The sequence below is a fragment of the Doryrhamphus excisus genome, chromosome 21 (assembly GCF_030265055.1).
Source record: "Doryrhamphus excisus isolate RoL2022-K1 chromosome 21, RoL_Dexc_1.0, whole genome shotgun sequence".
Taxonomy (NCBI): Eukaryota; Metazoa; Chordata; class Actinopteri; order Syngnathiformes; family Syngnathidae; genus Doryrhamphus; species Doryrhamphus excisus.
This window is the reverse complement of record NC_080486.1, coordinates 580,468-606,026: the sequence shown is the minus strand read 5'-3', so window position 1 is coordinate 606,026 and position 25,559 is coordinate 580,468. Positions and strand designations below refer to the sequence as shown.

General features: G+C 46.0%; 1 protein-coding gene across 7 annotated transcripts in view; it reads right to left on the bottom strand.

Annotated features, from left to right (window-relative positions):
• Positions 1-25,559, bottom strand: part of LOC131108418 (partitioning defective 3 homolog) — a 192,215-nt gene that overhangs the window by 58,878 nt on the left and 107,778 nt on the right. For all 7 annotated transcript variants that reach the window (XM_058059327.1, XM_058059333.1, XM_058059332.1 and 4 more), the window contains 2 exons: positions 22,319-22,535; positions 4,654-4,785 (listed from right to left, as the gene is read on the bottom strand). In XM_058059327.1, coding sequence (XP_057915310.1) covers positions 4,654-4,785; positions 22,319-22,535 — 349 coding nt within the window. The remainder of the gene's footprint in view (positions 1-4,653; positions 4,786-22,318; positions 22,536-25,559) is intronic.

Genomic DNA, 25,559 nt, shown 5'->3' with positions numbered 1-25,559 from the left:
ATTAGTGTTGGATTCTCTTTTATTATGTCTAATATATTGGGTAAGAGTGCAAAGGTTACTCACTATAGGGGTGTTATTTCATGTCTCGAGGGCTCTAATGTTAAAACATATTTAATAAAAGGTTTTATTTGTTCGAACTACAAAAAGTCAAGTGATAAATGAAGAATAAATGAGGGATAAATGAGGGAATAATGTCATAGTAATTATCAGAGAGTCTCCAATAAACCTAACAAGTATTTTTTGGACTGTGGAAGGAAGTACAAGTGCGAGGATTATGGGAATAGCATACAGGATTTGAGCCTAAGACCTGACTAAGGCCGATGTAGCAACCGCATGCACCACGATGCTGCTGCAGACCAATTCCAATCCAACCAAATAATTAGGCTATAAAATATACATATATGCTTCTAGCTGGTATTACTGTACGTGTACTTGTAAACGTACGCCATCTAACTTTGGTATTCTTGGCCAGCCCGCCTCAGCTTGCCAACTCTTCTCCTTCTCCCGCGTTCTTCTCAAAGAAACACCCGGCGCTCGTACCACACCATCCTCCATGAGGCGCTTCATGGATCAACACGTTGACACTAAACGCAACATTATTACCAGAACAGAAAATTGGAGGATAGCATTGACTTATTGGAAGCAGCACATTCATTTCATAGTTTGATTGGCTTTTACTTTATAGTTTCAGCTGTGGTATTTTGCACTGCGCTCGCGTTGGATGACACGGCGATGCAGCACAATGGCATTTCCTCTTGGCGAGCAGCGAGTCTAGACGGCATAATGATGAGCCTTTTGGGGCGGGCAGAGTTCAACCACGAATCCACAATGTCAGGACAATCCCGAGTCAACACGATGATATAGATGCTATTATTTCTACTATTGACATTTACCGCTTCGCTTCTTTCTTTGGCCTTTACGGCTTGGATTGACTTTCCAAAATGCAACTTTGCACCACCCCTGAAACACCTCACCAGGTTACTAGTTTGAGTGAAACAACTTTATGAGTACACGATGACAATCCCTCGTTTATTGCGCTTAAGTGGGATTCCTTATGTACTATATAAAGAATATGTGGTAGTTAGAGCATAAAAAACCTCTTTATGACCTTCTAAATACCGTTTTTAACATCATTAGAGCCCTCCGGACATGAGATAACACCCGTATAGTCACCTTCACACTTATAAGTTATGGGTATTGTTTTTAAAAACACATCATACATCTGTAGTTTAAAACAAAATAGCTTACGCACCTTCTACTTTTCTACTTTGCCAATGTTGAATCAAGCCAAAGGTTGTCAGGGCAGGAGATGGCGCACGCCCCCCCCCCCCTCCCAGACGTTTATTTTCAAGTCTACACACTCAGAAGTTCTGCCTTTTCAGTATGCATTGTTCCCAGGGTGGATGGAAAAAAAAAAGAAGAAGAAACGTTGCTCTCTGACTTTCTCATCCGCCTTGAATGGATTTTTCTTTTGACTGCACCCTCATCAAAACATATTCTATTGTTGTGAAGAGCAGATGGAGGGCGGGTGTGTGTATCTGAATCCAATCAACGTGCGCTAAATGACTCGGTGCAGCTGTCTGCAGGATTGCAGCCTCCCTGATAGCCCATCTTTTCTGCTGACACTTGGCCCGTAATCCTATCACGCAATCACGCCGCATAATTGGCCCAGTTTGGGGCCGTTCGTTTGCCGCCTTGATAAGCACGTTCAAGGCAGCTGGGATAGGCTCCAGCTGACCCTCCCCTCTAATGACGACTAGCCATGCAGCTGTACTGTATAATCACATTCACATTCACGTGTTGTGAGTGCAGCTAGCATTGGGATCGCAATCAGTAAGTTCACGCTTCTTTTGAACTTGCCGTGGAAAAGAACGGGAATGATAACGCTGCTATTATCGGACCATTTTTCTTCTTTTGTTACTTTGGCCACGCACAACGTCGGGAGGAAGAAAAGTGTTTGATCGACGCCGGTTTGTCACACACAAACTAGATGATCACTTTCTAAGAAACGTTGTGAAGGCCCATGTGACATCGTCATGGACACGTACATCTGGGAAACCTATCCCCAGGATAAAGCAGGGAATACTGTATAAAACAAAAGGAACTATCAGGGAACAAAGGCACCTAAACATGGCACCTAACAACAAGAAAGACTTTTTAAAGACCAAACTGATAATTTAAGATCCATTTCTGTGTTTCCATGCAGCTGCCTTTTTCTAAATCAGATTTTATGGTGGAGAATCTTTACATTTCAGACTTTTAATTCAAAGTTTGGGATTTCAGACTTTTTAAGGCCTGGCATATAGCCTGCAAAAGGACATGCTAGGTCTATACAGTAAGTCCGGAGTCAGCAAGTCGAAGCGCGAAGCCGAGCGCCAGTGCTTGGGGAAATGGAATAAAAGCAGCAGTGTTCTCTACGGTGGTCCGGGGGGCGGGGGGTTGGTAGCTGGAGTGCTGGCCACTGATTAGAAACCAAGCAGAGCCGAGCAGATAAGAGAGAATGGACATCATAATCAGGCGCGCCAGAGAAAGACAGACTGTGGTCCAGTCCGGGCGTCAAATGAAGAGGCAACATTGTCAACTTGTCTTCTGTGTGCCGCCACTTTGCAGGACAATCTATATGGGGGGGGGCAACGTGCACAGATAAGTCAGAGACTGATAGACGCTCCAACATCACCACACATGCTCTTTCTCCCCCACGGTCCTCGCATGGGAGGGGGTGACAACCTTCCCACCTCCACCAGGGCCAATCAGGAGGCTGGATTTCTCCACCGTCTACCTAGTAGGAGCCAATCGGATGGAGGTGCCCACAAGCAGAAAGTACCTGAGTGATGGCTGCCGGTACTGGACTGAACAGATTTAGATCAGGCTACCCCCCCCCCCCCCCCCCACACACCCCCGGGTTCCAGGGCAGCCTTGATGAGACAACAAAGAGTTCATCAGCTCCAGTGTGACGAGGTGAGGAAAACAAACTCTGCTCTGCTGAGCATTCATCAAACCGATGGCTGGGATGATGCGTGCAAGTACTGGTACTCGGTACTAGTACTCAGTACTGGTAAGTTCATTAGTATTTCTATTGTATTTTAGTATAGTCCAAACAGAAAAAAACAGTGCTGTTGATGGCAGGAACAGCACTAAATTCCTCATGAGATGTTTTTTACCAGATGTACGGTGTAAAGATGCCCCCCCCATTTCTCCCTCTGAAGGACATTGGAGTGTAGAGCATCCCAACACATATAGCACCCCTATAGCACATCCCTTTTTTTTGACTCCTACCTCTTACCCTTTTGTTTTGCAAACTGTATGCTCCACACGTTGGATACGGGAATTTCAAACACATATCAGCTGAAGCTAACCTTGTTGCGTAGCGGACCAACACGATCAAGGTCACAGTTGTGTCCGAGTACGAAAGAAAAGCGACTTCATTCGTTGGTTTACCGTTTGGAACACAAAAGTTCATTTCAAAAGTGTCAGCTTGATTTCATCTCGGCCGATAAAGCGAGAGTTAGCGAGTGCTAGATTGTTGCCGGGCCGCACTAACCCAGCTGCTGAGTTTGGAAGCCCCCTCAGGGCGCCATGAAAACAAATCTTAGAGCTCAACTATTTAACAAGAAATTTCTGGGCCGTCACCCAGCTCAACCCGAATATTTGGAATACGGCCGCGGCTTCAGCGGCTTTATTATTACCCACCCTGATTTCCCTGAGGATGGCCTTTCCATTAACCGAGGGACAATCCGGGCCGGGCTGAGTGATAGGATTTGCCAGCAGGTACAAAAGAATTGAAGAATCGGGTGTGCCTGGTGCACAGGGAGCTGGGACCGGAGCTCATGCAGAACGGACTGGGAATGAGAATGTGCGTCCAGACAAAGAAATGTGTGACGGCGCTGAAAGGATTCGAACCTTGTGTGTGCGTTTTCGGGGAGGGAATTGCACTTATCTCCAGCGCTGTGTGCGCCTGTGTTGATTTTGCTGCTTAGCATGACAGTCGTTTGGGAGCGACTCAAAAGGGGGGCAGCCTGGATGGAGCGCCGGGCCTGCCGGTCCCCGGGGTGCACGCAGGGAAATGAGCGGGGGGGGCGCCATCCCTGCATGTCGGAGCCAAATACCAGAGAGAAAGGGCGGCAGAGCTTTCGGAGCGGGGCCTCCAGATGTTCCATTCAGCACAGGGAGACCATGTGAGGTTTGCAGCATTTCCACGGCCATCCCGTCTCTTCAGTGGCGGAAAAAGGGAGCGATATCAAGCTCTATTGTTTCTATTCAATTAGCCGTCATTACCAGCGGCTGTTTGATCGCCGGGTTCATTTAGCGGGTGGAGAACAATGAGGCGGCAAGCTGTCTTTTCATTCAGCCTGCACTAATATCGCCCCCACTGCTCCACACAATCCAACAGGGAAGGTCCGCGAGAGCCGAGGCTGACCATGCGGACCTAATGTCCTCTTGGAATGAATGGGAATGAGGGGACACGGAATTTACCGTTAAAGGTGGAATCTCGTGGGAGTGCCATCATGGTAACGACATGAGGAGAAGGAATGTTGGTGTGGGGAAGTAGTAGCACTCTTCCCCCCCCCCCAGCCACCCCCATATGTTTGTCCCCAGTCTCTGTTATTTGCACGACCTTGTTTTGACCTTGAAGTCCTCTCCCTCAGCACCCACCTCTCTTGTTCAAGCCTCATCCGCTGGGTCTCCTCGTCAGACGCCTGCACATCCTCGGCTTTCGCTTTGCTGGAGGCCTTCCTCTCCACTCGCCCGTCCGCCGGCTGCTCGGCACCGCGACTCTTCCCAAACCTGAGCAAAGAGCACAGCACATGCTTTTAATTCTCGGATTTTTCAGCAACCACACTCCACCTCCTCCTCCTCCTCCTCCGTACGGGATAATCCGGGTTAAAATGCTCAGACAGGAAATGAAAGTGTCAAACTGTCAAAGTGTTCAGGTTGGGTGTGTGCTGTTGAAAGAATAACTCCGTCTCCTTCATGTGAACAATCCCAGGCAATCCCAAAATGTTTAGCATTTTAAAGCATCATTTCATGAAGCTAAAAGAGGAAAAGGCCTCCAGCATTCCTGTCACCTTCCTGAGACTTGATAAACAACCATGACAGCCGAGCATGAAAGCCACGCACCAGGATCGCCAGGAGGGGTGCAACTTTCTCTTGCAAACTTTTACATTTGTATCTCAGCAGTTCCACACGAGTGGCGCTAAATCCACGGCAGCTCGCTGGGGGAAGTCGGTGCTCGGAAATTCCTCAGGTCGACCGAGAATGACGGGCAGGGGACATGGAACGGACCACAGAAGCATCCACTATGCGTCCAATAAACCTCCTTTCACTCCTGATACGTACTCCATCCAGCAGTTGTGTAATACTACATGGAACAAGTAATACATGTGTAATACATCCAAATCAACCCAATGATATAGAAATGTCGGGAGTGACCAAACCTCCCCATACAACTGTAGACGCCAGAATGACGTCTTCTCATCTAAGTCATTTATGTTATTGTTATTAGTCCATAAGCACTTACATACCGACCAAACAGGATGCTCCACCAGTCCTGGAGTTCAGGAAGCAGGAAGAGGAGAACTCACAGCCCGCTGGAGTTTATTTTGACCTTCCTTCTTAGCTGAGCTTCATTTGACAGCCTGAAAACTTTCCCGGGAAGCTGAATTTGGGCCTGAGGGTGTGAATGTATTCATGAATTGGGAGGATGTTTCCCTCACGGAGTTTAGTATTCTACGTTGGAGGAACATCAGGATGTGAGAATGTCTCCTCTGTGGGAGTGGCTGCTTAGGATGAGTCTTTTTTTTTTGAAAGTTCTACAGCCTGGAGAGTTTGTGGTTCCGCTCCGGAGACGTGGATGTTTGCGTTCTTTTCCCCGGAGTGCACACATTACCTAATGAATTCATCAACAAATAGCCCCGGTAAGGCGCATGAGGGAGTGATTCCATCGTTTATCACGAGTGCAGGTGACAGCTTTCATCTCGTGAAATCAAACCGTTTTAGCGAGTTAAAAAAATAACAACACCCACTTCCATCTTCTGAATCAACCTCGGCACACTCGGGGATTTGCTATTGTCAAACATATTGACATGTTAGACAGAACCGGGGCGGCGTAGCAACACAAAGAAATGGTCTCTGGTTGCCCCCCCCACCACCACCACCCCCACCAACCCCCTCCCTTGCTGCGTCTCAAAAAGTCAAAGCGAGCGATGCGGTAAGTAGCCGCATAGCATCCGCTTGTCATTTCCAAAAACAACAACAAATGAAAAGATTTGGGTTAATCGGTGCCCGGGGGTGGGGGTGGGGGTGGGGTTGGGGGGGGGAGCTCAGTCATTTGTTGTACGAAGCCTGTTGGCACCTTCGCATTCATAAAGCTGACAAGGCCTGGTAATAACGTATTGATTGGTAGCAATACTTTGCTGGAATGACAATAGTGTCTTTCAACCTGACAGACCCCCCCAACCCCCCCCCCGCCTCACTCACGGTGCTACAGCTAACACACACGGACGGATATGTAAGTATCACGATAGAGGCTCACAACACCCACTGGAAGTTCCCCAGCATACCTTGCGGGTTAAAGAGGTTAAATGTTGACGAATTACCTGCCAGCCGAGTGCAGTGCTTTCATTTGTAAAACCACTAAAGCAGTTTTTTGGGTTTGTTCCCAGTCTGTACTCCAACTGTGCTACATGACATAACTTTTCAGACCGCATGGAGACCGGCTACTGACCCAGCAGAGCCCGGCTGATTGATCTCATTGCGTTGTGAAGTTTTTGACTTTTGTGTTTCTTTCCCTCTTCATTTGAAATATTTCTTATGTTTAGAATTAGCACATTGGAGAGCTTATTAGCTTGCTATGCTAGCAGTGGCCGAGCAGCCTGAGCAATGTGATGGAGACAAAGAACAAAAGTAGCGGGTGTTACTTCATGACTTCCAAGTACTGAATCCTACTTCCTCCACATTCACTTAGAGCAGGGGTGGGCAAACTTTTTGACTCATGGGCCGCATTGAATTAACAAAATTGTGCGGGGGGCCAGAACATATATTTAACACACATGATTTTACGCTTATAATTTTAATAATTTTAACAATTTTAACAATTTTAACAATTTTAACAATTTTAACAATTTTAACAATTTTAATAATTTTAATAATTTTTACGCTTATAATTTTACGCCTTGAATTATTTGTCAAATTTTATATAATATCAGCTATATGTTTTCATTTCTCCTTTTTTCAGGAGCACTTTAAACATCAGATACATCAAACTACGATTTTTTTTTTATTTTTTTACTGAATAAGACATCCGACTTGAAAGTCATGTTGCCAGCTGGTATGTTAAAAGTTGAAATACTAAAAAGCAATTGGCGGGCCGGATTCAAACGTTTGGTGGGCCGCATGTGGCCCCCGGGCCGTAGTTTGCCCACCCCTGACTTAGAGCCCTCATGTCTGGAAACAACGAACGGCCGTAAATGGACGATGGTGCTGCCCCACCCCTGTGTACCAATTGTCGATGCGTTTTCTCCGAGTCGTCCTGGACTGTGTTGGGCTCCCAAACTGCCTGGAAGCTCCTGGCTCTTTAGCGTAATAGCTATGAATATTCTTATTCGCTTGTAAAACGACCAAGTAGACCTCCTTTTCTTCACGTTACATTTAGTTGAAATCAAGTAAAGCATAGCTCCTCATTATCCACTAATAAATAGACCATTTGCGTCGTCATCGTGCGCTGATCTGCTATTCTGCCCGTGCCTAACTGGCCGCGGCGCTGTTTAATGACGCGTTCTTAAGCATCTATCTCACTGAGGCAAACAGCAGCCAAGCCAACGTGATGGATGCACGCAGGCACCTTTTTCCTTCCTCAAAAGACAATGAAAAAGTGAGCAAGGTTCACCTGGATGGAAAGATACGGGCAGGACACGCATTTGATCAATGAGATAGTGGAGGAGTGGATGCAGATAGGCGTGGAGGATATCTCTGCCGTCGAGGAGACCCCGCGCCATTCATCACCAGTCGCCCTGATAACGTCTGAATGGCCATCAAACCTCATTTGGATGCCGTGCAATCTTGCACGTGTCAGTCACGTTGAGTGGATTCAACGCTTTGATGGCCGCCGACGTGATGAAACACCAGGAATATCACAGCAGCGTTCAATTCCAGAGTCACGGCTCACATACATCCACTGACAGCCGCCCGTGAAATAAATATCCTTCAAATATAGTCACACATGAGCTTTATTCCTGGCGACTCGCTGGGGAGGCAGTCGGGGGTTCCTCCACTCCATTCATCACAGGGAGGGGGGGTTCCAAGTGATGCTAGATGCCTCATGCATCATTGCCGCTGATTTAAAGGCCAATGATACTTCAAGCGAGGAACACGACGGGGGAGGAATGAGCCTTAGTAAGAGTTTGCCAAACTGGAGGAAAGTCTTCACGCAAATCCCGAACCTCCGAGCCTGTTTGAGAATAAAAAGGTTTCATCTCAGCAAAACATTGACAGAAGCCGACTTTTTTGATGGCATCTTCGAGTTCATGTCTTCTCCTGTGCTTACGCTTGAAAGTAGATGAGATGCTTCAAGAGCTCCGACTCATTCGTGCTACCAGGCTAGACTTCCGACTTTGCCGCTCAAACAGTTCCAGACCTAACCGTGTTTAGTACATTTACATGAGGGGGGGCTGCTGATTTCAATCACATACCTTTGTAGAAGACCTAAATACGGTTTGTAACATTAGAGCCCTCTAGACATAAAATAGCACCCCTAGAGTCACCCCTAGTCTCTATGACTAAAGACACGAGATGTTGCATGTTCATTTATCCATGTCATTGACATACATGCTACATGTTAAATACAACTATTAACTATAGCTATTAAACTATAAGTGTTACTATAACTATGAAACTATAACCATTAAACTATAACTTTAACTATAGATTATTCTCTATAATTATGCATTTTGGAACATTGATTTAGTTTGATAATTCCATTTTTGACCAACCCTTTTTTATTGATATTTATTAATATTAATAATAAGACTTAGGAGTGCATGATAATTAGAACTGATGAAATATGAGAAAATAAACCAAAACCAAACAATCGATCAAAGGACAAACCAACAGGTACTGTTGGTTAAATACTGCATTGTTCCAGTCCTCCTGACTTCCAAGTGTACACAAACTACTAAAAGTAGATCGTTATCGGTACCATATCGGTATTTGGAAAAAAAAAGATATCTGTATTTGACAAAAGATGTCATGCATCTCTCACGAAGCCTGAGGTCAAAGTCAATCACAAAAGGCCCGCCTCTTGGCACATGAATTCGCTTAACATGACACGGAATGAAGAAACATTCGTTTGACAGTTTGGGTGAAATACGAAGGTTTGATGCCGCCTCGCTACCAACGGGTGTGCACATCCAGGACATGCCGCTTGACTCCGTCAATGACGGGGCTGCCAAAGGAAATATCGGGGTTGTTGTCAGGACCGCTAACAGTCCAACGACGAGAAGCAAAGCAAAAGTCTTGGTCAGCCATTCATGCTGCACGCCTGACTTGGTTCATCTGGACACCTTGAAGCTCCATCCACTCCCCAGCAGCTTTCATCACATTAGCGACTGAATAGCTCATCCTATCCCGAGTTGACATGGGAATGTGGGGGGGTCCCTCTATCAGTACTGAAGATCATTTGAAGGGCAGCCAGGGAAGCATCACTTTGGTTTCTGCTTGGCCAACCTGAAAGATAATCCCGATCTTCCGGGCCGCAGCTTCCACTTGCATTTCAGGCATTCGCTGCAGTCAAGGGTGAAAAACTTCACTCAATTCTTCAACTGCTGGTTCCCACCCACTTTATTATTGTAGCTGCCACACAAGTATTCATTCATCATGGTTATTTTTGCAGTTGGAGTTTGAGCTTTGGGGTAAAACTGCCCTGAGATCTGTTTGCGTACTACATTAGCAAACGTACATGACGGGGACGAAGAGACTAAAGGAAGCAGATTTACGTCTACCAATAGCTGCTGGTTTGTTGTCTATTTGTCTGCTAATAAGAAAATATTATACAATAATTCCTTCTTTATCGCCAATATTTAGCTTGTATAGAAACCTTATTTAGGATCTTCTAATTTGGGTTTTAACATTATTAAAGCTCTCCAGACATAAAATAACATCCCATTGTGACCTATTACCCAATATAGTCGATCATAGATAATATAAACTTGCAATGTTGGCATTGGAAGACTTCCTTGTTGATCCCTTTTTTACTTCCGGGTCTGTCCAGTACTTCCTGTGGTGGCATCAATGCTACATTACTGACACCTACTGACCAGTGTGGAATACTACATGTCATCGCAATGCCTTCCTTCCTATGCTTCCTATGGGAGATCCCACAATACTCGATACAATACTACGTTATCATGGATGTACACGCTACGTTACTACATGCTCACAGCATAGATAGAAAAGCAGAAAAGCATCGGATCGTTAATAGCGGCCTCGCCAGGTGGAATGGGTGTGGCCCATCTTACATACTAATCATAGGCTATATGCAACCATGAAACAGCGATGCTAACACGATGACGACAGAAGCCAACTCTGGTAGAAGATGCAGGACTATGGCTGCTGTTTGGAGGAGAGCTAGCTAAATAGCATTCTGTAATGGTAGGAACACAGTAGGGCGGCATACATGAAGGAGGCAGAATGGGATTCCAGATGCTTCATGCCGAGTGGAAACCAGCATGTACTGCATCATGGAGGCATGACATGCATTTATTCATGACCAGGCCGCGCGTGCGGGCGGAGCTGCGGGCAAAATGGTGGATTTTGCTGGGAAATGTCTTGAACATCAGCCAGCGGAGAACGTTTGAGACGACCGGGACGTGCTCCATTTCAGCGGCGCTCCATGTGGTCTGTTTGTGTGCTCCGGTCATGAATACAAACAACACTTGACACGTGTAGGATGCCATTACCACTCCCATTATGGTATTTAAAGCCTTTCTCTCTCACGCCTTCCAGCTGCTTTGGAGATGGTAGTACGGAAACGTATGGAGGCAAATACACGCCATGTTTTCTGTCTAGATATAAAAAAAAAAAGAGTTGCAGTCTCCAAATGTTGCAGTACTGAGAGGTTGCATATTAGAGACATGCCATGGCTGACTAAGTCTCGATGTTTTATCATTACTGCCGCCTAGTAGTCGACTACATATCACAGTACTACATATCACAGTACTCCAATGACTAGTAATACACCATCATCCACCAGCAAACATTCAGTAGAGCATGGGACAGACAACTGAAGCGTGATATTGTGAGGGACGACTGTACTTCTAATATAGTATCACATCTCAGGAACAATCACTTAGCGTCACACCCAGCTAGCGTACAGCTAAATCAGTGACGGGAGACGTGTTGAACAAGCCCAGTTTAGAATTTCACTGATTTATTAGTCAAGGGTTTCATACTTAAACAGAAGTTTGTTCCAGCATCTTTCCAAATAGTACTGTTGCCAGTATTTAATCCGATTATTATTCATATTTTGGAGTGTAAACTGATATGTGTTACTTGAACATGGATCATGTTGGTTGTCATGATTGTTTTATGATTGTTTGGTCGGGTCTAAAGGCAACCAAAAACATGACATTGTTTACACTTCCACTGCTTATTGCAGCATCAATCTTAGTCTTAGTGTTTATTGGTGAAATGTATTTTGGGGGTGTTGGGACCCCATGAGATTTATTATTTCAAGGCATTTAACATTCATTCCATGAATAAAAACATCACCTCGGCTCTTTATGCAACAAAATCACACACACTGTGGCGTGTGTTGTCTTTGTCGCCGATGAACGACTCGTCTTTCCGTGATGTAAACAATAAAAAATATGAGGCCGACTTCAACGTAATTGCTTTTAATGTTTGTCATGAATCATCGCTGTGTGTGCACAGACGCGCGTGTCTCTCTTTGGGTGCTTTTTTTGTGTGTCGGCGATGAGGGACGTTTCAAATCCATGACACCCCCTGATTAAAGCCTCTCATTACAACACAAATAAACAGTCCAAATGTATTCAAACATCCATTTGTTAAAGTGAGGCAGCGCAGTGATGGACGACGGATTCATACAGAAACACTTGAGCTGAGAGGGAAGGTCTCGTTGGCTTTCAGTTGGTGGACACGCATTATGAATTAGCACATTGATAACCCATACACGCTGTATGCAAATATGCACGGTAGAAAATCTGAAATTCCATAAAGATATTTCATTAATGCCTAACAAACCTCACGCACAAAGATGCTAAACCAGGGATGAGCCAGTTGGGGGAGGGGTCGGAGCTACGCCTCCTTAGTTGAGGCGCTGCAGTCGACGCTTCAGTCTGTGACCCAGATTCCGCACGGCACGCTGCATTCCTAATGGTCCGTTTTGATCACTGACACTCTCCTTATCCTCAGCCCGGCTGCTGCCGCTCGTCTCGAGCACAGGAAGTCGGGATTCAGCAAACGTAGCAAGCAAAGTACTGGATGTTCAGCTCTTCGGAACGAGGGTTGGCGAGACGGTGGCTGGGAAAGGGGAGCGGACTCCGTGTGCATCGAAGTGGCATTACTGCTACGGCAGAAAGAACCGATGTTGGTGACGTATTCCTAGCTGACAATTTCAACCGGAATGAAATCCCTCAGTCAAATGTATCAGAGGTGGAGGAAAATAACGACGTGAGGCAACGGGTCTAATGCTACCAGTTGCTACCAGTTGCTGCCTGTCACAGGAAAAGGGCACTTTTTTATTTTGGCCATCATCCCCAATCCATACGTGAGATGTAAACACACGGCTTTCTCTTTCCTTGGTGTATATTTTACTTGTAGCCAGATGTGCTTATCAATACTGAAATGTCACATTTCGAAGATGCTTTGGAAAAAAACACAGCATTTTTGTGTCTTGTCGACTGCCTTTGGAATACACACACACACACACAAACTCACACACACACTTGTGCGCGTCTAAATGCTGCATTGGAGTGTGTCAGAGAGAAGACAGCGAAAGCACTGATCCGTGATATACATCCCCCAAGCATCCAGAGGGAGACGAGCGAGGTCTTTCTGTCAATGCTACCATGAATCTCCAGGGCAGATGGGAGGGGTATGGGTGTGGATACGGGGGGGTTGGGGGGCATGGGTGGGAGTGACGGTAATTGTGAGTAAAGTGAGGATAAAAGACAGAAGGAATCTTAGGGATAGTGACTGCACATCCCAAGCAGGGTTTGAGTAATAACCTTGGACCCACCTCTGCAGCGTCGGTTGTAATGATCAATAGGTACCCCATACGTAATGATCAATAGGTACCCCATCAATAGGTACCCCATATACGAAGGGCGGACCCACATGCCCAGACACCAAAGGATATGTGAAGATGCTGATAAACTCTTATCCAAGCTCCAAATAAGAACTTGAACATCCATTTTAGACAATAGCAGACCTTTGGAGTCGACTGGCAAGAATGAAGTGGAAACGATTTCCAGTAAGAAAGGTGGAAAATGAGCACCCCCCCCCCCAAAAAAAAAAAAAAAACACCACTTTACATGCGCAACACATGTCGAGACACCGAAGGAACACGAGGAGCGCTACACCGCCTCTAATTGGGCGCCTGTGATGGAAATCAGAAGCCTCATCCAACATCGATTGATATTAGCCGAGTAATTCAAAAGCAATTTCACAGCTTACTCTCCCCTTGCCTGCACCGTTATCGTCTCCCGCCGTCAGCCATCTTCTCGCTTACATGTTAAGATGTGCGCACACATCAGCAGGTGGGAACCCACTGATGGGAAAGGTCACTTCAGCCGAAGCCCCCATTTCATTACATGCTAAGCCCTATGGACGCTGAGCGGACTAGCAATGAGTCCTACAGTAGGAGGTGAGTCGGAGCACATAGATCGATTCTTGCATGCATTTATCGGCCTTTACAATCGTGCATGTTTTGCGCTACAAATAAAAAGGAGTTTCAAGGAAAGCCAATATTCTAAAAAAAAAAAAAAAAAAGTCACTTCCGAAGTCGCCAACTAAAAGCAACAGATTGCTTGCATGAACATCCACTTGTCTTGGAAAGAGGCTTGGGGGTTCCTGCCATGGAGGTCACACTAAATACTCTCCCCTGTTTTCTATTCTCTCTTCGAGGGTATTTATGTAGCATTTCAGCCAGATGTAGCATACATAGAGTTCTCAGGTGTTCTCATCGTGTTCTCCATCCATGGCACCTGAACTTCATCAGCTCAAAGACCAGATAGGACAGCTCCAGTCTCTGGGGACCGTATGGGATCCAAATAATTTATCCTCTACAAAAAGAATGGTTTCTCTTCTTTGTGGTGCAAAACGATAGTCGTTAAGAGACAGCGGAATGGGGCCCGTCGTTTGGGGGGTATCCCCCTTGTTAGCACGGTCATCTCTCATCCGTTAACTGTCTCAAGACCCAGCCGTCATAAGTGAAAATTCAACATTAATGAACAGAATATTTGTGTAGAGCATAGAAGATGGGTTTTAACCTTTGAGTCCTGTAGACGTGAAATAACAACCCTATAGTCGCTTTGTTTACATCACATTGTGCAGCTTACGTGGTCACTGCAGGGCCAAAAGAGAAAAGCTAGCTAGTTAGCCTCTCCAATGTACTTATTCTACTTTTTATAAAGTCTTTCAAACGCAGTTGGGAAGAAGGACAACGATGCCAAAAATGCATCACTCAATCTCAACCACGGTGTGCCCGCCTCCGCCACGCCACGTCTCATCACATTACTGATGTGACTCGTGACCACAACATACATAACTTATCTTTTATTATTTTTTGAAAAAACGCAATATAGCGATGGAGTATTATTCCAACCGTGATACTGCGAGGCACGACCGTATTCCATTCATACCAATTCAAATCATAACACGTTTAAGTCATTGATGGGAGTCCACCATTCAATACCACATTTGACCAAGTGACAAATGTAATACTGGATGGTATTGTACTGTACTCAGATCATTTCTCTGGTGTTGATATCAAATTATCCAAGTAGTCTTTAACCGCTTTTATATCCGCCGCCTTTAATGTGCTGTTTTTCTGCTTTGCAAATTCAATAAATGAAAGGCGCCCGGCCAATATTCCCTTTTCTGATGTCGTGGCTCAGCCACAAAGGAGCTGGAATGAGACTTCCACAGGCTGAGCTACCAAGGCGGTCACAGATCTAGTTTTGGAAGAGGTTTCATTGGCGGGTGTGCTGTGATCCCACGGGGGTTGTATCATTAGTAGTCATTGGCCCGCCAGTCGGAACGGGGCACCGCCATTCACTTCATTTGAGCTCTTTAATAATTTTAATAACAGACTTTATGATGTCGGAGACAGAAGAGCCACAAACATCAGCTCTGCGCCCGAGTCGGCGTGAGAGACCATCTCTGGATCTCATTTCAGCTCGACAAGATCTGAGATTCAATTAACTGGTCTCTTTGCAAGCTCCGCCTCTCCCGACACCCCCGCCAGACTCTCCTCCGCTTCAAGGTCCGCATCGCAGACGCACCATCATTCCAAAGCTAATCACTCCGGGGATGTCTGACGGGGGCCCATCGCTGCCCCCTCCCATTTGCATCAAATGGACAAAAGCATTTGAAGAGCAAGCGGGGAGCCGAGCCCCCCCACGTCCGACAGTCATCTCTCATTCCTTTGTGGTGGATAAAGTCAAAGAGAGCCCCCCCCCCACCACCTTAATGCTATCGCTCTGGTCTCCCCTGACTTCTAAGCGGGTTACCCCGCCAGGACTGAAAGTGACGGCCGATGCTTGGCTGTCTCATCCTGCTACAGAAGGACGCTTTGGTTAGAAATGGCCCAGGCGTTACCGGAATAGGACTTCCTTATATGACTTCCTTATATGACTTCCTTATATGACTTCCTTATATGACTTCCTTTTCCTTCAAAACCTTTACTCATGACCGTGGTGACCGTATTTGATGACCACAAACCAGGACACTTGGCCCATACTCAAATGAAAGTCAAAGCAATAATAATAATCATCATCATCATAACAATAATCACTAATAATAATCATAATCGTAATCATCATAATAATAATAACGCTTTATACACGCACTTTGGTCCTCAAATGTAGGTAATAATAATAATAATAATAATAATAATAATAACGCTTTATACACGCACTTTGGTCCTCAAATGTAGGTAATAATAATAATAATAATAATAATAATAATAATAATAATAATAATAATAATAACGCTTTATACACACACTTTGGTCCTCAAATGTAGGTAATAATAATAATAATAATAATAATAATAATAATAATAATAATAATAATAATAATAATAATAACGCTTTATACACGCACTTTGGTCCTCAAATGTAGGTAATAATAATAATAATAATAATAATAATAATAATAACGCTTTATACACGCACTTTGGTCCTCAAATGTAGGGGCTATCAATCAATCCAAAAAATGGTACTGATGCTGTTTTGTAAACTGTCAACATCCTCTGCCTCGTACACCGCTACGTTTGTTTGCCTGAGCGACAGTCACCCCCCCGTGGCGTCACTGCGAGGGCGAGTGACGGGGGGGGGGGGGGGCATGAACTAGAAATGTCACTTTTCCAAATGTACAGTCCCAATGTAGAACAGGATCCCAAACAATGTAAAACATATTGAAGCAGAGCTGATGAAGGGACCTTTAAAAGGAGGTCCAGGGTCAGGGTGGACTTGGGCAGGCGGGGGCCATCATGTTGGCGTCTGCATGGCCCTCACGATGCACGATGTGTGTTTACATGCAATTATCTCCATCCAGTCCTATTTTTATTATATTTTCCCACATTAAACCGGCTGGTATTCCATGTCTGAGTCCTGTGCTGGTTTTTCCACGGGACACATGATGATGACTGAGGTGTTCCCAAAGAGGAACAATTATCCTTTTGGCCCGGATTATACTGAGCAGATGCCACAGCCCTCATGCGGAGGTGTCTAATTGCTGGTTTCAAAGTGATGGTGCCACCACGCACCCGGCATATGTGGATGTGCGTCGGGGATGGCATATAGGCAAACAGAGGCGCACGGGGGACAAATGTATCTTTACCCACCAGGCGGGCGCATGGCGGGCGCATGGCGGGCGCACGGCGGCCGTGTGCGTGTATAAACAGCCAGGCTAATGTGTCATGTCGGTGTGCTCGTGATCAAACTGGCTTAGCAGACATCTGCTGTCCCCACTCATACGAGCAGAAGGATTCATGCGCGTTGAAGTCATAGAATGGTGCAGGATCACGCTAACCACTTAGGCCCATGCTACACGTCAAAGGCGGCCGTGCCTTTGTGCCTTTGTGCCTTTGTGGCATGGCATCTGTATTCTCACCATCAAGCACTCACCAGAGCCTGCTAACACACTCAAGTGCCCCCCGTGCGCTTCCATGCTGCACGGGAATAATAAACAAAGACGGAAGGCCTTCTCTCCAGCACCTTTCGGCGCAGCCTTGAGTGGGAATTCATCTGTGGGGAGGGGCCAGCACACAAGGGCCCCCCCAGTGACGGAGGCTGAGGAGGTAAGGGAAGATGGGGATGCGCGGCTGTCACACCGAGCTCCAATTTCGGCTGATGGCTCGACGTCAGGCATGGTACTTATCAGAGGGGGGGGGCGTCTGCGTGCGTCTCCGCGTCTGAGAATTGGTGAGACTGATGCCAGATCCCATTAACATGTCTTCTCATCTGCACACCAGGAAACATGCCTCACACACAAAAAAGGATTCACGCGCGTCTGAAAAATGCAAAGTGACGCGCAAACGAGTGCAGACCAACAAAGAAACAACAGAAGAAGAAAAGGCTAAATTGCAAGTTAAGCCTCAGCCTGCAGGCGCACGGTTTCATGATGCCGTGACTGTGCCGCTTCTTTTCCTATCGCCTTGCTCCCTTTCCTTTTTATCCCCCCCACCACCCCCCCAGTGCCCCAGTTCACTCCAGTGCACACGCTCCCACTCCCACCCCCGCTCCCCCTCCCTGGCCAGGCCTTTCAATATTGCAGCCTCCACCAGCTCATCCTCTTTACGCTCCTTTATTCCAGCCGTGTGGTGCATTTGCATAACGCTTGGCGAATACAATTTGGCCTTATACATATGTACAATTATACTGCGATGGACTTGACTGACACACACACAATATTGGAAAAACAGTACACACAATGTGCATCAATATGTCGGTTTAAATATACAAAAAAATACTTCACCTCCATCATTTGAGTCCGCTTTCTGACCCGATCGTCTCTGGTTGGAAAAAGTATCTACATATGTTAACTCACCATCTGGGAATATTTAGCATTTTAGGGAATATTCTATACTCCATTATCCTGTTATACCCTGGAGAATGAATGAAGGGTTTTTTGTTGTTTTTTTTAATCGAGATGATGGTCAGACTCACATGCCCAGACACCCAGGTGCATGGGACACGTACTCCAGAAATGCATGGGCCACAGTAGCGCAAGAACATCTCAACTTCAACAATTCCTACTATACTTTGCCACACCAGTCTGGCCTCCATCATTCGGTCCATTCGGTTTCGCTTCTTGTTTTTAATATTTTAATATCTATTTTACCATTTTATTTCTTAAATGATCTTTTAGTTTTGGATTGAATTCAATTTGTACCTTTATTTATTGTATTTTATTTTTACTTTTTATTTTACTAGTTTGTGCAGCACTTTGGAAACTCTGTTTATAAAATGTGCTATATAAATAAAGTGGATTGGATTGATCCATTCATCCATCCTTCCTTCCTTCCTTCCTTCCATCCATCCATCCATCCATCCATCCATCCATCCATCCATCCATCCAACCATCCATCATGCTGTGTGCGTGGGACTGAGGTATCCATAGACCAGTTCCATAAAGGGAAAGCAAATGTGGCACTAATGTCTCTAATAGGATTCAAAATGGCAGCAAGTATGATGGTGAAAAATCATATTAATAAGGTCAAACCAGCATTGTAATGTGATTTCACGAGATGGTATTACGCAGAAATTGAGCTCCTCGAGTGATGTCTAGTTATCAGTTTAACAGTCATCTGTATACACGGGGCCATGAAATAATGGGAATGTGGCTTTGATGTGGGGGGGGGCAGTCAGTCAGTCACGCGGAAGAGAAATGACACCTCATTAGGAACGTCGAAGGGAGCCTCACGGGCCGGACCACGGAGACACGGCTGCCATCTAGCATGCTAACACAGCCCAGGGCGATGCTTCCAACATCCAAACACAAGTGATAGGATCGGAAAGTAATGATGGCGTGCTATCCACTAGAGAGGACATGAATAATAACATAAAGGGCTTCATGGGCCAAGCGCCGCCCTGCATGCCGACGTGGACACATGCATGCAACAGCCTGGAAGTAACCAAAGCATCGAGCATCAGCCGCCCAGGGCTTTTTAGCAGCTTGGAATGCAAACACGGGTCTATCCATTGATATGATCATCGGCGATTTACTGCAGGATGTCTCCCTTCAGGAAGTAAAGCTCGAGACCAAGACGACTGGAAGCCAAAGCCCGCCCCTTTAGCTTTATTTCCATTTTATTGCTAACAAAATAAAAGTCCACCAATCCCAGAACCTTAGAAGATTTACTGTAGGTCATGGTGGTGATCTGAAGTAGTATGTGCTGATCAGGGTGATTAACCATTCCTTTTACAAAGTGCTTTTCCACCCATACTAGTCGTTGGCCGGTCGTTGGCCGGTCGATCGGAACATCCCCAGTTTGAAGACGTCCTAATTTCCTTCCATGGCATTTTTACAAACTATCAGCCAATCTTCCACAGTGTTTATCTAACCTCCGTCTCGCTCCCGCTGTTAATGCACTCCCAATCAGGAAGTCCATTAAGTGGATGTGAGATCCGCATTCATCAGGCCGTCCAAAAGCCCCGCATGCAAACCATCAGCACAAGCGGGAGATGAAGACAAGACCGGCATGTGAGAGGAGCGCCGGGATAAAGAGTGACGGAAACAAAAGCACCGAGACAAGCGTTCCAAAGGATTAACCTCACCGGGTCTCCTTTTGAAGTGGAGATACCACGGCATAGCGCTGGCATGCTAAACTTGCTAATGTACGGGCCATGCGAGACGTGGAAGCCTGAGACTTGACTGACGAGACAAAGCCTTCATCAGCCACGGGATCTGAAACCGCCGTGGAAATCTTTGCTAAAATCTTCCACATCACAGATCCTTTGCGTTCTTATTTTTACCTCTGGCATTTCTTACCACTCCGTTTTCTTCTGAACACAAAAGTTGCTATTTCATCCGCTGGGATGCAAACGTTCACGTGGTATCTTCCATCTTTAACTTTAGAAACTTGGATGTGGAAATGAGGAGAATAGAAGAGCGCTGTCAAAAGTTTTTAAGCCACAAAGCCTCGAGATCCAAAGACACGCTCGTCAAAAAGCTTCTTTACATTCGGGCTTTCGAGCAAAGGTCTCAAACTCGCAGCCTCCTAGACATCAAAGGTTGCTGGGCATTTTGGGTCAATATTAAATATGAAATATTACAGATGAACATACAAACCAACACCATAACCTACTGTATTGAGGCCAACGTGATACCGATATACCAATAGATTGAGGGAAAATGATACACAAGCACACGTACAAGCGGAAACACACGCAAGCGGAAGCACACAACACACCAACCATAGAAGAAGAAAGAACACGTGCGTGAGTCTGTCGTCTTCAGTTGGGCGTTCCCGAAACCACGAAACACTTTGCTGTTGGACCTCAAAAGGTTTCCGTGTGGATGACCTTCAAGTGACCTTCGTTTGTTTACCAGTGAACTCAGGCAAAGTCAAGACAGGCCTCAACACCACAGGCAGGAGAAAAAACAAATCATATCAGCCCCATAGTTATGGTGCCCCCCTACCCGACCCGAGTCCCACAAAAGCTGGCCAAAGGCACTTGACCTTGAATTGGGCAATCAGAAACAGGAAGTGAAAATAAACAACAATTTGAACTCTAAACACGCTGACAAACAGTTCCGCGAGACATGCTGGGCATCCAAGAGCACTCCCAGCAACAGTAGTCCAGGAGCCCAGGTTCTGAGCTGCTATTGGTAAAGACTGAGAAGATTGGACCAGATGTACTTGAGATGCCCCCCCCCCCCGGGTGGCCCCCACAGTTGGACACTCCTGCTTTAAAGGCTGTACACGGGGGGGCTACGCTAAGCCCACCGTGTGCCAACTCCTGAGTGGCCGTGGCACTCGGGGATAATGAGGTGTGATGGCGAGGCCTCCCAGGGCCCATGGAGGGCTGGAGTGGGCTCCTACAAAAATCCCGCTGCAGCCAGAAGTCATAGGAAAGCATCCAAACCTTCAAAGCGCTCCCATTTGGTGTGGGAAAAGTATATTTTGGTGACAAATTAGCCTGGAACGGGAAGAGAAAGCAACCCTGCAGCGTGCCTCCATTGTGACCCCAAAACACACTTGTCGTCTTTATTGTTCGCTCGTGAGTCACGTGATGCGCTACGCCGGCTAATCCCATTAAAGTAATCCACATGGAAGCAACTTAAGGCACAAGAAGGCTTGCAGCGCTTCCAAGTTCTGCTCCATTTAAAGTGTGCACACAATCCGATGCCCCCCTTCTTTTTTGGCACTTTGCTGAAAACTAAGGGAAGCTGCTGCGAGGGACGGCTTGCCCCCCCCCCCCCCCCCCCCCCATGATGTCTTTGCCACTTCACTACCTCAAAATATCAGCAACATCATCATAGTCAATTAGTGATTACCGTCACAACCCCCTCCCGACCTTCACACACGCATGCAGGCACAGTGGCTAAGTGGACACTTCATGACAGCGAGGCCCGATGTTAGCATGGTGGCAATTCCAATTCCTTAAATATCCTGACATCCGATTCATGAGGGAAGCCATGTAGGTTGGTTACTCTATTAAATGCTTCAAATGGAATAATATATATTATAATATAATATATATTACAGTAAAAAGGGAGTCTAAAATATGCATTTTTAAACTACTAAAAGGGGGCGTGGCCATAGTGTTTCAGGAATAAAATGCCTTATTAAAAATAATCTAATGCAATAACAGTCCACCAATCCAGGGGGTGCCCCGCCTCTTGCCCAAAGACAGTTGGGATAGGCTCCAGCATACCCCTGGATGGATGGATGGAGGATGGATGGACACAAGCACACCCACCTTTCCCCGCATCCAAGCAGGCCGGAGGAGAGGAGCTCCTGGTGGTCATGTGACTTTTTGAAAGCAGGGTGCGAATATGACGTGAATGTCAACAACGGAAGGACGAATAAAGACACGGACACTCCCAACTCCAAGACGCGGTGGAGGTCTTACCTGAACATCTCGCCCAGGCCCTTCAGCACCCCTTTCTTGGCTTTGCTCCTCTCCTTGTCTTTATCCCGCTCGGGCTTCTTCTTTTCCGCCTTGTCCCGATCTCTCAGCCTGTCCTCTTTGGAGATGTTCCCGTTGAGTCCGGGGCTGACGACGAGGTCCCCGCTGGCGGACGTGGAGTCTTGGCCGGATCGGGAGCTTCCATCCGTGTCCTCGTCCACTTGAATGAGGACACAGTGGAGTGATAACAATATTAGCACCAAACAACAAACATCAGCAAAAACATCTTCCTGTTGCTTTTCATCGGAAAAGTCCTCAGTTAGAAACGTTCCGCTCCTATGAGATGATTCCAATTTGTTGGTTTTTCCCAATAGAGAGCTTGAACTCTTGCTTGGAACATATCTGATCCAGCACCCCTGCAATCCTCGTGAGGATAAGCGCTAGAAGATGAATGAATATTATTATAGTATATGAATATGGAATATAGGATATATTGTATTATATTGTTATGGTATCTAAATATGGAATATAGTACATTCCATACTACTGAACAGTCAACCCGTTTCATATACGCCATGGATCCAGATCCGATGTCGCTCATGTGAATCGGGTTCCCAATTTCCATGCGAGCCCAACGCGAAGCCGGGCATCAAACTCCTTAGGTGATAAACGTACGCTTGACTGAACTTCCCATCACATCTAATAAAGAGTGATGTGCAAAATGTAATTAATCTGTCACTAATTAAACGTATAAGTAATCATGAAAAAAGGCTCCGGGGATCACACTTTCAAATGTGGCGCACTCTTCAATCACATGATCCTGCCTCCTCGACACATGACATTACATTATTATATATACTTCATATACATTGTATTAATACATTATACTGTACACCACAACCTGTTCGATCGCTGGCTTTTACATTGTGCTATGGCATTGGTTTACATGCTAAATATGCATACATAATAATGCATAAACGTATCCTAAAAATAGACAGCTAATGCATGTAATGGGACACACCAATTCAGCCTATAAAACCAGTAGAACAATCACAGGAAGTTCCCAAAATACTCCAAGAATGAGTTCCCACTTGGATGGGACAGGAGAGGGAGGATGGGATGGAGTCGTATTTCCAGGAGGAGGATTTATTTTGTCTTCTAATCTGTTGAAAAATCAGTTTCCCTTTTAAAGATGCCAATAAAATGTTAGCACTGAAACACAATATGGTGGGAAGGGAGATAAAAGTGACGGCTTTATCCGGCTAAAATATGCACTCTGTCATCTCGGATCGGGAGGTGTGCTTGCCACGGGCATCTATTTACGACAAGACTCGGATTCTTGGAATGCTACGATGGCGGCGGACAGACGAGTCAGCTGCAGTTTCCAGTCCAGGTCATCGGGCCTCATTGGAGTTGTTACATACAAGTCATATTGCTTTAAACATGACGGTTTTCACTGAGGGTATTTCAAAATAAAACGTATTAGAGCTGCAACTGTAACACGGTGAAACGTCAAAGCCTGATATTTTTTACGTGGATCTTCATACTTTCAGCTCATACGAGTCTCCAAGTTGTCCTTTTGTCACGAGCAGGATGTCATCTTCCACGGATGCATCAACCTGAGAGGGCGTCATCCTTATTCCCAGGCCTCTCCTTCATCCGAGATTAGCAGCCATGCTAACGCTGCGGTGTCTTATGATGCATCATCTCCAGCATTGTTGTGTGTTTTTGTGCACGCGTGTGCCTGATATGCAGTCTCTCAAAGGCATCATGTGGCGATGAAAAGGCAGAGGAGACTTATCTCCTTCCCGGATAATTCCACGAAATGCAGGCAATCACGCCGGAGTCTGACATCAGGAAGGTGAGGTGAGCCCGTCTTCAGGAGTTGAAGGATGCGAGAAGAAGAAAGGGCCTGACAGGAACGCGTCAGGCAATCATTTGACCACTTTGACATGTGAAGCGCCCATGTGGAGCGCCCGTGTGAAGCGCACATATGAAGCGCCCGTGTGAAACTTTGAAAGGAAGCCCATGGAAGCGGACGGTCAACGCAGGTTAGCCCAGACGTGAAAAGGCGTGTCTTATTAGGAGGGCTGATGTTCCCCCATTTCTCTTCTTTCTCTGAGGGATTTGCAAGAGCGAGTTGGACAAGGAGGGGGGCGTGTCCCCAGCAGGCTATCTGCCGGGGACACGTTTGACGTGGAATATACCAAATCTGTATTTTATGTAAATAAAAGTCTCGGAGCAGAGGACAGCGTGGGCTTATCTGTCAACTTTGACTATTAACCTCAGTGACGAGCACAAACCGGCTGCTTTTATCTAAATTGAAAAGCAGTTATTTGAATATCATGGGGGGGGGGGGGGGGGGGGGGGGGGGGGGGCAATATACGGCAGAGAGGAAATCAGCTGCTTTCCCCATTTTCCTGTGCTGAGATAAGACTGTATTTAGTGGCTTGCTGACAGAGCTTATGAGAACAAAGCATTTCAGACAAATAATTCCCCCTTTTCCTTACGTGCCCCCCCCCCCCTTTTAATGGAATCCTCCTTGGCTGGATGCAAATGTTCATAAAGCAATTACTCTTGCAGCACGGCGCTCTTATTACCTGTTGGCAAAACATAAGACACCTGCCTCACTCGTCTTTTTATCATCAGACACCAAGTAGGAATGGATACCTTTACTCTTTGGGTGGGCTTCCGCTTCTTCTCAAAGTTTACAACGAAGCAAATCCCACTTTAGCAATAAAGCATTAAAGCAATAAACAAAGAGCTAAAGCCAAGCCTGACTGGTGGCGATAGAAGCGACTGCCTCATTACTGAAGTCCGGTCTCTGTGCTGCGAGGTAGGTTGAGCTTTAGCCAGAAAGCTAAACTTCCTGAAGCAATGCTAGCAGCCGCTGCGTGTCAACGCTGAAGAAAAAGTGAAATGCTTTGAAAAAGTATGAAAGGTGAAATGACGAAGAAATGCAAGAATAGTTCGGAAGCTGAAGCTGGACTGAAATGCTGTGGAAATATGCTGAATGGAAGATCTTTTGATGAAACATGATGAACAATTAAACTTGAACTCACAACCTCTGAGCTATGTTATTCTCCAGCAAGTGGGGATCCCTAACCTCGTTTACTCGGGAATCCGACATTCTCTGTGGACTCACACTGCAACCTCCAAGGCATGGAGTGGGTCGTTATGGAGGGAACCCACACAAGCAGGAGGAAATGGATAATAGGTGGCATTGGATGACACGTTAAGGCAA